The sequence below is a fragment of the Etheostoma spectabile genome, chromosome 9, assembly GCF_008692095.1.
Source record: "Etheostoma spectabile isolate EspeVRDwgs_2016 chromosome 9, UIUC_Espe_1.0, whole genome shotgun sequence".
Classification (NCBI taxonomy): domain Eukaryota; kingdom Metazoa; phylum Chordata; class Actinopteri; order Perciformes; family Percidae; genus Etheostoma; species Etheostoma spectabile.
The window spans coordinates 27,395,549-27,408,242 of NC_045741.1; the positions used below are offsets into that span (position 1 = coordinate 27,395,549).

Consider the following 12,694-nt stretch of genomic DNA (forward strand, 5'->3'; position numbering starts at 1 on the left):
GTGTGTGTGTGTGTGTGTGTGTGTGTGTGTCTGTCTGGGTGGCGCCATGCAGGCGGAGCTCTCCTCACAGAAACAACAGCATCAAACATGCCCTGGTGGAAGGCTCTAGAACAAACATGTTGGTAGCTGTTCATCAGGAATACACTGATAACCATATCTAATATAGATTTGGATTCAGTTTCCGTCATGTTAAAGTACAAATGTAAAAACTATTTACAATAGTAATGCACACGCGGAATGTACAGTACCTTGGTGATTGCTACACACAAACAGTACACAAACAAACATAAAGATTGATAACAAAAGAAGCTGTTAGTGTCAGAAAGAGGAGGCTGAGTGGGTTGAGTGCAGATTGCAAAAGAATGCTGCATGATGTGCTAGTTTCAGGGGCTGTGGAGCAGCTGCTTGTATCATTCCACTCCACACCCCTGGCAATCCTTCATGCTGACACCCTGCGGCTGAACACCCTAACCCGAGCATGTACACACAGGCAGCTGCACGGATGCAGTGAGTGAGAGGGCGTTGGCCCAGCAGAGGCTGCAGGTATTCTGTCGGCGTACATACAGTAGCCGCTCATGCGAAAGAATATCGTGAGCTCTGTTGGAGAGATAACATGACCCTCAAGATTGCTCCGTCATAAATAAGGTGGCGATTTGAGCCCGTTTTTCAGTTCTTCTCTAGGAATATCACAACCTTGTGAAACTAAACCCAGAAGCTAGAAGCCTAGATCATTCAGAAAAAAAACATTCAGAGCCATTTTCAGAAAATAGTGCTTGTAAGCCATTGGTCAAAATCTCATAAAATCTAATATCCTGTATAATTTGTATTACCAACTCACCTTAGTAGTAATGGCCCTGTGGCTCGCATTAAAGGAAGGTCATCAGAATGGTTGGTGTCTTTTTCAGTTTCCCCCAGCACAAAATGATGTTAAAATGCACAGTTAGCCCAGTAGAATAATAGAGGTTTAGGTTTAGGTTTAGTCCTTGACGCAGAGGACCGGGGTTTGATTCCAACCTGCATGTCATCGCCCTCTCTCTCCCCCTTTCATGCGGTCCTTGTGATTAAAGGTAGAAAATGCCCAAAGAATAATCTTAGATACTGGTTCCAGGCACGCCTAAAGCTCTGATCCCAGAATAGGCCCCTGGGGGGAAGACAGAGCTACGCAGCTACGCAAGGGGGTTCTTCTCCCACTGGGCACAGAACCGACTGACCATCATACTGCACAATGTGTCACTCTCCACCAGGCTCAGTGATCTCCATGTCAGGTCAGGGATATGAGCCCACGCTGAGCTACAGATGGGTTTAAAGCTCTGCCTGTGCCCCCTGGAGGCTGCACGGTTCATCTGTGTTGAGTACTTGCTGAAGTAGGAGGGTAGAGGGGTCGTGTGGGGTCAGCCTGCAGCAGTCACAGTAGAGGGCGCTGTTTTCCATTCCAACTGGCTCTTTTCAACAGGTTGGCCACCTCACGCCCACACACCTCCAGGACTTCATCCAAAGGGCAATGTAGAGCAAAGCAAATAATAATACCCTGTACCCTACACAGGAATGGGGAGCGTGGCAGAAACCGTGTATGTCCATGTTTTGTCATTTTCATTTCTTTTAAATCAGTGCTATTGGTCTCCCTTTGCATCTGTCTGTGGGTTTAACAAATATTTGAACAGTGACGAGGAAAATGTCATCTGACCTTGTCTGAGGCAAAAATAGCTTTTTTTCATTTCCCTAAAAAACAAGAGTTTTGGACATGCAAGGTTTTGTCCCTGACAGCAATGATATACTTTGTGAATATAAGATTATACTGATGGACGTGGAAACAGGCAAAGGTTACTATATCGTATCATTTAGACAAATACAACGTTTGTTTTTGTTAAGAATATCCAGAGCAGAGGCACAGGGTGCAATAGGACATGGTACCCGAAAAAAAGACATTCTGACAGACTCAAAGATCAACTGTTGTCCAACTAATGTCCAAATTATCTTGAATCAAGTCAGTGTTTCTGAGTGTTATGCATTGTTTTTGTATGACATTATTAAACGTATATGTTGTGGGTCCATAGTGGTGGTTATGTTTATGATTACTTATGTTTATTCACATAAGAGATTGTGTTTAATTATCATAGCAATGTGATTCAAAGTGTTATTAAAGGAAGAGTTACCTGTACACCTACCTGCTATGAGCAGGTTCTGACCGCCTGTTCAAGCCCACTCCTCGATGCCGTGGTTCTGCATATAGAAAACCGGGGAGCAAATAATACAGCCGTCATATTTAGTATGCTGTTTGCAATATGATATAACTTTAGGAGAACTGGAAAATTCCAGGGGCAAGAGGTGGGGTGCAGCTAACACGGGTTAAAAAAGAAATTGTCTTCCAATTACACTTCCGAGATTGCTCCGGTGCCGCAAGAAATTCAGCCGGATCATCTGAGTTTTAAGTTGCGTGACTAAAATAACCTTTGGAATGTACACATGTAGAAAATAAAAACCTACATAAAAAGGCATAATGCAGCCATCATCAGTGTTTGATTTACTAAGCAACAATATTGTAACTGAAAAACACTTAAAAGCTACATTTCAAATATTAAGAACTACTAAATTAATGAATTATAATAGTGTGAGGAATTGCTGAAAAGAATCTCACGTACCCCCTGCAGAGCTCCAAAGTACCCCTAGGGGTACGCGTAGGTCCACCCTAATTTGAAAAACACTGAACTAATGAATAATAATAGTTCTCTGCTGCATCAAACTGTCAGAGTAAATGAAACTACACTGAAAATGCAGATTTAAATGACACAAAATCACAAAAAGTAGCTAAGATGTTATTTTCTCTTTTTCCTGTCTGCAAGTCACATGGGCTCATTGCGATCCAATCAAAGCAGCTCTCTCAGTTTTGGGACAGGTGACAAGCTCTAATTTTGCACCCCGTCTCACGGCAGTTCAAGAAATAGTCTCTTTATTTAATCTATTGATTCATACAAGGACACGTCTATGTTGTTTTTTTTTGTGGTGGTGAGCCCGAATTTGATACTAATGCATTTCAATGGGAAACATTTGTGTGATCCCAGGACAACTTTATGTGTCCTGGGTAGCTAAACGCTCACACAGTGTTCTTGCCATGTTTGTGTGCTGAAGTTAAAAATGACTTCAAGATTACTTGGAGTTGGGGGACTCATGACAAGAGAAATCCGAGTAACGTGGTTTTAGAGTGAGGAGATAACCGAGGAAGGTGCCATAATGGAAGCTGAGCCTTCATCCAGTCAACAGCAGAACAACTCATCTGACATAATGACTCAGAGGCCCACTCTCTGTGCTCTTTGCACCACTTCACTTGGCTAAGTGCATAATTAGGGTGAATGTTCATGGGCATCGGAAAAACATTTTTCCCAGGGAAAATGTCATCATTCACGTCCCTTCCTGTGGAAATCCGAGGTGGGAAACTGGGGCTAGATTTTGCTAACAGAGTTTCCCAGTTGGTGACAACTGCCGTTTGATGTAGGCATCTTTGGTTCACTGAACGATATTTCAGTGACAATAAACAGTCTACTGTGGACAAACACCTCTGCCATGAGACATACACAGACATAACATGTTTCAAATTAGTCATAAATAGGCCTATGTAGAAAAAACAAAACCTTATCCGTGTCCTTTCCCGTTCATTGTCCTGCAATCAACATAAACACCTGTCCATGTGCTGTGTGTATGCTCGCATAAGAAAACAGCAGCAAATCTTTGTTATTGTGGCGTCCATGTTTTCACACACTTGATACTCTAGGCTACGCCCATCAGTTGGCGGCTGTCATGCAACAAGTTGTTATCCCAAACGTCAACATAACAGAAGAAGAACACGCATCATGTGAACGCTGGCAGTCGGAAAAACAACGTAATCACGGGGGCGGTCCCTGATATTCCCAGGTGGCATGAATGCACCATAATACTCTGCGATGACAATGTGATGTTTCACTGAACCACTGTGGTGACATGTCTGTGTTCTTCTCCCCCCTCCACAGAGAAACAGGAAGCAGGTTCAGCTAACAGCAGATGGTGGAGATTTAGGATACTGTACAGCTCATGGAGGGCTTGATCCACCGCTGCACTGGTTCAAGGACATGCCTGGATACGTGTCGTGATGTGCCATTTTAACTCTTAATGTGATTCTCCATTGACCAACTCAGACAGCACATGGCAGTCTATTCTATTTACAGTTTTTCTCAATTGCTAAAACACTAAAACCCATTGGCTGTACAAAGTTCTCAGTACCTTAAACCATTTCACATGGTTAAAACACAACGTGCAAATCTCACTTAGACTTATCAGCAAAACTCTGAACACATTCTTATTCTCAAAACCCATTCTGCATTCCAATGCACATGTCATTCATGTGCATTGGAATGCAGAATACAAATAGAGAATGTCATTGATTGAACACAATCACTCAAAATCGATTTCACTTGTTTCAAATGATGTGAATAAAGTATTTCTGATTCGGATTCTGAAACAACTAATATAAGGCAGTTCAGAGAGCAGGTATAAGGTGGGAAGGAGAAAGTCTGAGAATGGATAGGAGAAACAATGTGAGTCAATAGATTTTGACTGGTTGCAGGTTCATATCAACAAAGAACTCAAATTACAATATCACAAAGGACAAGTTTGTGAGATGCACAAATAGGTGTACAAGGAGGAGGGAAAAAAAGGAGCAAAGCAGAGTAGTAAATTCTGATCAATGAAGAGCTACTCTGATAGAACACGTTTTCGTTCATCAAAAGACAATGACCGAAAAATATGTAATTAGTTTAATTAGAGATTAAAAATGGACTTCTCCCTGAGAACGACATGTTTGTTACTATATGTCTTTGTTTTGTTTTTCCTATATGTGTTTTCTATTTTTTGGTGTATGATTTGAGAGCAGTTTAATGTTTTCAGAAAATGGAGCAAGTTTCACAAACTGTGTTTTAGCAAGTGAGAAAAACTGTAACTGTGTTTGTAAAAGACACATGTTGTGAAGACACGTTGATTTTTATGTTCTTGTCTCTTCTTGTCTCTGTCTGTGTTTGTTGTGCTCTGGTCTGTCTGGTGTGTCTGTTGTCCTATTGTATAATTAGGGAAATAATATGTGGATTGTTACTGTTCCAGCAATGCTGTTTTTGTTCATGTCCACCAAAATATACATGTCTATGCCGTTGCCTTGTTTGTCATCTGGTCTGACAGTTCAGCTGTGTGTATGTGTATTTGTGTTGATCTTAACCAACTGTTCTTGCTGTTCCTCTTTTAGCATTAGTATAATCCACTTTTTAATTGTATAGGGCCAAATATGTATATATTATTGATATCTTTTGTATCTAAAATGTACTATTTTTAAATGCAAAGATGAATTCAGTTGTTGTCACTCTTTTTTTTTAAATGTAAAACTTTAAGTGCATTGTTTCACAAAAGAAGAAAAAAAAGACACGGTATCTTGAAGTCTGGATCAACCAGAGTACATTTCCAGGATAAGTGCCTCACCTTCTGCTCTTTGAGACTCTGTTCTCAAAATTCCAACAAACAACTTAGAGTCTGCAAGCTATACACGCTGAAAATGACAAGTTTTGAAGAATATGAGGACGCTGCAACAAGGCAGGCCTGCTTGGTTCTTTTGGGGAATGGTTGTAAAGATTTTCAAAGAACATGTTTCTGGCTCTCTAACTGGGACCTTTTGGGAGTGATTGGTGGGATTTCTGTGGACAACTTACACACAGCGACACAAACGAGGTTTGACCATGTATTCAGCTAATTTAAAATAGCTCATGGTACTGTATTGTGTCAACAGTTAACTTCATGTAATATTCTATGTGGCGCATATGTGGTGTTTTTTTTGTTCCACCGTAACAAGTTTCATCCCTAGACTCTTTAGCAGAGCCACAGTCGCTGCGTCCGGAGTCCAAAACAAATGTGATTGGTTTAAAGTGGCTGTATGTAACTTTTAGTTGGTGTTGATTCTAGCGGCCGCTTTTGATAAAGAAGCGATAGTGTTTTTCCCACACCTGCTGTTGTTAAGGTCTTTTCTTTATGGTGCTGTATTACTGGTTATGGGAGGTCATACAGTTGCGGTGAATGTTTGGCATTCATTTACAATAAGAGAATAAGTTACAGATGCATCCTTGTATTTCAGGCGTTGCATACTTTGGATGTATCATGTCACTGTGTAACGGGCCAAAGCATTAAGAGTTTGTTGTAGCAACCAATGTAATAACTTAGATTAATATAGTGCATTTCATCAAAACCCACGGACGGTTTGCACAGGTACAGGGGGACGAGGGAAAAGGACATGGCAGCTCAATACGTTCGTACGCACTGAAACAAAATGAAAACCGGATGCTAAATGGAAGGGGGACGTCATTTAATGTTGGCTACTGACTACAACCACATTGTGCATTGTAAAGGTATTTAATGAATGAAATAGCCATGTACCTGAGGGCCAGTTCGGGTGGGTTTTGAATCATTTACAATCCAGTAATTGTCTCCATCTGTCATATTCCTTTTTAGTTATTCTTCGTTTGTTTCAATCTTTTCTGTGATGGTGCTTCTTCAGAATCATAAGCCATAACTACAACAGATAACTTCTAAAATAACATTAGGCCTATTTAAAGAAATCTCTTGCTACCTTTTACCTGGGTGGATACTCACAGGCTTTTCCGGTGTCACGCCAAAATCTGTGACCCATCAGAATCATAGACAGGATAAGAAATGGACAATGTGACGCCGTTGTTTCTAACGGAGACCGGTGGAGTCTATTATAACTTTTCCGGTGATAACTGAGTGTTACTGTGCAGCCTCCAACTGAGCTTGACGACGTAGATGTGACTTGGGCAACCTGTCTGAAAGTTATCTCAAGAAATCTCAATCATTCCCAGTCTTGCAGAGACAGAGAGCATAGGTATAATGAGATAACATAGGCACAGGCTAATTATTGCTAACTACAATGCTAGTCAACATTAGTAATTAAACCTAAACAGCTCATGTAAGTTCAAACAGCCTGCAAGCTTCTACTACTACTACTCTACTATGCAACAGCAAGTTGCGTGGTTATGACACAATCGTTAGCCTATTTTTACAAAAACGGCTGCTACAGAGTTATAACTTGAGATGCGAGGTAACAGAGCCTTTTATACATTGTCGTGTTTCTTTAGAAATAAACGATGGACAAATTAGTTATTCACAGCCAAAGTGATGTCAAACTGAATGGCAGTCAATGGAATGCTAAAGGCAGGTGAGTGCTAGGTCGCATAAAAATGGCGCCGTAGGAGCTACGCTTTGTCGAGGCCGGCTCACCCACTTGATCAGAATGTGTGCTCTGTAGCGCCGCCTACCTGCCGTAAATCATTTTGTAACTTCGTGGGAAAAAAATCGGACTGGGCAGAGACAAGCGTTCTTTTCACTGTTACTCTCTTTTGCTGTTACAGGTCATTTATGATCATCAGATGGAACATTACACAGTTTCAGAAACATATAAAAGTTACAGTCACAGAAATGCAAACAACCCAGAGTGTTTTTTTTCTCTCCTATCCTGTGTGGTGCACCCAGTGCTGTAGAGATTGCAATGCGAGACTAAAGAAGTGAAATTAATGTTTTGAAGATGCCTGCTTTATAAATCCAAGTTGTTTGGTGCACATTTTCACCATATATTATATTGGCTGTAGGCTATGTTGTTTTAAAATAAATTAATCTTATACTTAAAAAAAGAATTCAAACCAATGTTAATGTTAATGTTAATTGCATCAAGATTGCATTAAATTGTTACCCCAACATGGAATAGAGCTCCCCCTCCCTTACCATACATATTCCCCCTCCACTGACATTTTGTTAGAGAATAACAGATACATTCTCTGTTTTTCATTTCTCATGTAGGCTGTAGGCTAGCTCCATTACATTTTTCGAGTATTCATTTCACTGTATTTTTTTGTATCTCTCTGAGCACTTTAACTTTTTTCAGTGCTTCATAAATCTATTGCCTTAAGTTCTACCCTCAGTGTTGCCTCTATACATGTTTAAGTCGTTGGTTACATTTGTAGGTTGCAGCCGTCTTGTTGTGTCTTCGGTTAGCTCGGGGAAGGAGGCTGTGGGAGACCCAAACGCGGAAACGGTTATGAGACGATGCTGGCTTTAGAGGAAGCAGCAGTGTTCCACTCGTCTTCAGGTCGCTGTGTGACACGACCCGCGCCGATGTAGAGGAATGGACAGAGACACGGCCAGTGGAGACAGCATGGTCCACGGCAGGACAGAAACCGAAGGGGCTCAGGAGGCTCTGCAGCAGTGCCGACTCATCCAGAACCTGGTGGACATCTACCTCTCCAGTCTGCGGGCTCTCAGGACCAGTTGCGCCGCATCCAGCGACTTCACCCGGCGGGAGATCCGCACTTTAGAGGTAGGCTACGGTACGGTAGAGGAAACATGCTGCTCGCGCCCCTGCTCTGGTTCTCGAGTCTTCAACAAGTTATGTGATGGTGTTATGGTAGCTAACGGTACCGCAGACGGTGTGTTAAAAGTCTGCCAGCTTCTTGCTTGTTACACTCCTTTAGCCTACAAGTAGGCTTGATTGGAAACGGGCGTTTCGCCGTATTCTGTCACCCATTAAATTCTGTCACCTGTCACAGATGTTCACTAAACGTTTTTCTCATTACACAAGAGGCTGCACGCATTTTAATAGGCTATTATTTGTATCTTTTGGTTACCAAAAACGTTCTATTCGTTGCTATGGTGCTAACTTAACTTAACTTAACTTTAAACAGAGTCACAAGTCTGAATGTAGGCCCGTTCCAAAGGGAAGGCTTGAGGTATCTAATGTAGCTAATGTTATTAGCTACTGAATAAGCACAGGTGTGACTAATACAATGAAAAAGGGCTGAATTCCATTTCGCTGCTTCAGTTTCAGGGTGCTGGTATTATGCACGCTGCTGGCTCACTCACTGTCACACTGGCCTGGCCTTGTTAATGTTGTTAATATGCCAACACATATTTTGTCATGTCAGTGGTGTAGGCTAGTCTACGTGGTACGCAGGAATACGCAGTATATTTTTGATATATTTTAAATTGTCATCTGTGTTTTTTTCTTTGCATAGGCAAATTAAATGTATTTTAACCGTGAATTGCAGCATAAAAATGTATCAAAATTCAGCAAATGAAGTCTTTGACACTGAAAATGTCCCTGGGGAAGGGCACCCAGACCCCCCCCCCCCAATCATATAAATAGGCTATACAGTAGCCTACAGTATACCCACTCCAATACAATAGACTACACTACTGGATGTTAGGTCTTGTGTGTCGCTTTACACTATTAAAATCTCTCAAAAAAATACTGTGGTTGCTACCAGCGCAACCTATGAACAGAGTACCAACCTTATTTATTTATTTTGTGCGATTTTAGGCCTTTATTGATAGGACATGTTAGACATGAAAGGGGAGAGGGAGGGGGCGCACGCTCTGCACCCAAGTGTCTTTGCTAGTTTAAGACCGACCCAGTTGTCAATTTTCCATCCAGCGCCCGCACCGTTTAAACGGCAAATGCACCTGTGCCCATCTCGGCGCCCATGGGCGTGCTGGTCTTACAGGAAGGTGTGTTCAGGGGTCTGTTTCAGAAAGCAGGTTTAGTGAAAACTCTCAAGTTTGTTAACCCTGAGATGAGGGACGCTCTGGGTTTTCTTTTTCAGAAAGGGAAGTTAATCAAACCTGAGAGAGGTGGATAACTCCAGCCTGTTTCAGAAAGAGAGGTAACTTAACCTCAGAGTCAGTTACTATGGTAACAGAGCCTGTGGACCTAACCTGGTCGGGAGCAGGTTTTCTTCTCTCAGTCTCCTCCCTCTGACACTGCACTCTTTCATTTCTCCATTCATTCATTCAGTCTGTATCGGGCGCATTTTGGCGCAGTTTGTTATCTGCATGGTTTATTAATGTGTTAGGCAGACTATTGAACATTTCTCAAAACATGTCATTTCCTTTTGTCGACGATCCAGTTGATGAAGAAGCTGTATTACTTGTATTACGGCCGTTGTTGAGATAAATAGAAAAGGATAATTAAGTGGCTTGTGTTTTAAATTAAGTCTGCTACTAAGGGCAATATATAAAAAAAGCATTTTAGATGTCGAGGAAATGTAACGTACGGTTTTGCAAACGGCCAACTTCACCAAACTTATTTTTTCCTGGGCGTGCAAACCGGCAAGCCAGCCGAAGGACTCCAGCATCTGACCACCCCGGGCTTTATCCCGAGGCAGAGAGACGCCAGCTCGGCAGGAAAGTGTATTTTTCTGTCCGATACCCAACTTTCGTTTAAATACTCATTTTCCCCGGGCGCGTGAACGGCCAGCAATACGCCCGAGGGACTCCAGCGTCTGATTACACTGGAGAGATGCCGGCCTGGCCGGAGCCGGGAGGGCAAAGAGCCGCTGAATACGTACTCCTGGAGACAGTCAAAACTGTTGTCACGTAGGCTACTTTGTTTGCAACACTGGAACAACAATCCACAGAGGTTGCCCACAGACAGGCTCCTACCTTAACAGGTAAGCAGATTCACTGTTGCAACCCAAACTTCCTGTTTTTCTCTATGAGGTTGTCTGCACACACGTAACCATAATCCTCAGGTGGAGATCAAACAATCAGTGGTTCCACGCCAGAACAGGTGCTTTATAGAAAATAGTATAGGGCGTGGCCGTGCAAGCCGGTACCTGACCTCAGGGGGGATCACCTCCGTACATATGGAATATGTAACGGTGGAGAGATAGTCTTGATACGACAGAGAACAGAAACAGAGTGAAAGAGATATTGATCTTCATGGTTAATTTCCTGAGCAAGATTATATCTTCTGCTTACTTTTAAGGCAAAGAGTACAACTGTTAATTTGTGCAAGTGATTAGTTTCCGAATCATTGAATAGTATGATTATGAGGGTTTCAGTTCAGAGCAGTGGTCAGTTAATGTATATATTTAGTCTACTGACGCAGTCAGTCGGTCTGCGATTGTCTGCCACACTTTCTCTCGCTGTTTTATCAAAGCGGCCGCGTTTCCTTTTTTACAAATAATGTTTCACGTTATCATACTTCCACAAGAAGCTGCTGCTCACTCTGTATGAAGTATGAACAATGCTTATTCTCCATTTTAGCATCAGTAAATCTGTGATCGACCTCGCGGTCTGTTAAGGAAAGTCGTAAATGCGCATCTATCCGAATTACTTCAGCCTGGCTCGACCTAGTCACTCCTCCTCAGACGGGTTTGGCCGTCGTGAAACGCACCAAGCCAGGCCGCACAGATTAGACTAGGTCAATCCTCGCTTTATTGGTTACCCTGGATTTATAAATTCTGCCTTTGTGAAACGGCCCCCAGGTTAAAAAATGTATAAAAATGGATTTCTTGTCTGATTTTGTGCTGGATGCATGTGAAGCATCAGAGCAGTGTGTTGTGACTGCTGCTCACTCACTCGGGCTGAGCCCTTGTTGTGTACGTGTCTGTGGTAAGAGGCTAAATTAAGCCGTGGCTCTCGCCCACGCATTCTGAGCAGGTCCTGTTTGTCGAGAAAATCAAGTGACGTGAAAGACATTTGGAGACATGCATGCTGCTGTGCTGGGGCTCACTTTACAGCTGGAAGAGCGAGGGCGGTTTGATGTACTAACTGTGGTTCATAGTTTTGACAGTTCCTTTTTTTCTTTTCCTGTCCTTTCATTTACCTCTTAATCGGCCTGTCCCCAGTCCTTCTTTGTGAAGTCATTACTGAAACCCACAGAATGTTAATGTCAGATGTTGCGGATTGGATTTTGGATGAAATTGTGGAAAATGGTGCAGGGACAGGGGACAGTCAAAGGTTCTAGAGTTCAGACAGGGGACAGTCAAAAGTTCAAGATGTCACCCATCAGTTATGTTTTTCACCACTGATAACAATAGGTTCCTCCACACTTTCACAAAGTCACAACAGTGTGTCTGTAAGCTGCTCAGTTACACAGTCTGTCTCAGCACACTACAATAAAATGCAGCTTCAATAAAACACAAAACCAGTGGTGGAACCAAGTACATTTACTCAAGTGCTGTTCTCAAGTACAAATTTGAGGTACTTTGCTTTAGTCTTTTTTTCATGCCAATTTCTACGTCCTACGCTACATTTCAGATATAAATATTGTACTTTTTACTCCCCTACATTCCTCTTACAGCTTTAATTACTTTTCACATTATTTCTGCATCACTTAGTTGATCGACAGAACAGTTTTGATCTTTTATTTTCGAAAATGTAAGGATTTTAATGCATTTTTCCTGATGATACTTACATACTTTTACTTAAGTTAACATTTTTAATGCAGGACTTTTACTTGTAATATGTATTTTTACGGTGTGGTTTTAGAACTTTTACTGAAGTAAAAAATTGGAATATTTCCTCCACCACTGCACAAAACCACCAAAAACATATATAAATAAATGTGAAATATGCATGTAGCAAGTCTTGCTGCCACTGTGGGTTACCCTTTGTTCAAACCACCGCCAAGACATTGGAATCACAAACCAAAATATTCATTTTTTGATTTCTCACATATTTACAACATAAACTCGCACCATGCGCTTCTGGTTGACCGGGGAACTCACGCACAGTCCTCTTGCTCAGAGGCATCACTTCCTGCTGTAGGTGGTGTGTGGCAGCCAGCTGAAGCTTCTTCTTCTTCTTCTTCTTCTTCTTCTTCTTCTTCTTCTTCTTC

The 12,694-nt window shown here is 41.9% G+C and overlaps 1 protein-coding gene and 2 long non-coding RNA genes across 4 annotated transcripts in view; all 3 read left to right on the top strand.

The window, feature by feature from the left end:
• LOC116695664 (uncharacterized) overlaps positions 1-12,694 on the top strand; it is an 813,105-nt gene that overhangs the window by 439,772 nt on the left and 360,639 nt on the right. The gene's annotated exons all lie outside the window — the stretch shown is intronic.
• LOC116695603 (kinase suppressor of Ras 1) overlaps positions 7,991-12,694 on the top strand; it is a gene marked incomplete at its 5' end in the record, with an annotated part of 81,929 nt that continues 77,225 nt past the window's right edge. For both annotated transcript variants that reach the window (XM_032525990.1, XM_032525991.1), the window contains 1 exon segment: positions 7,991-8,392. In XM_032525990.1, coding sequence (XP_032381881.1) covers positions 8,201-8,392 — 192 coding nt within the window.
• The window catches only part of LOC116695671 (uncharacterized), an 18,741-nt gene continuing 16,834 nt past the window's right edge, over positions 10,788-12,694 (top strand). The window contains exon 1 of the long non-coding RNA XR_004333521.1: positions 10,788-10,873. This is a non-coding gene — a long non-coding RNA (uncharacterized LOC116695671). The remainder of the gene's footprint in view (positions 10,874-12,694) is intronic.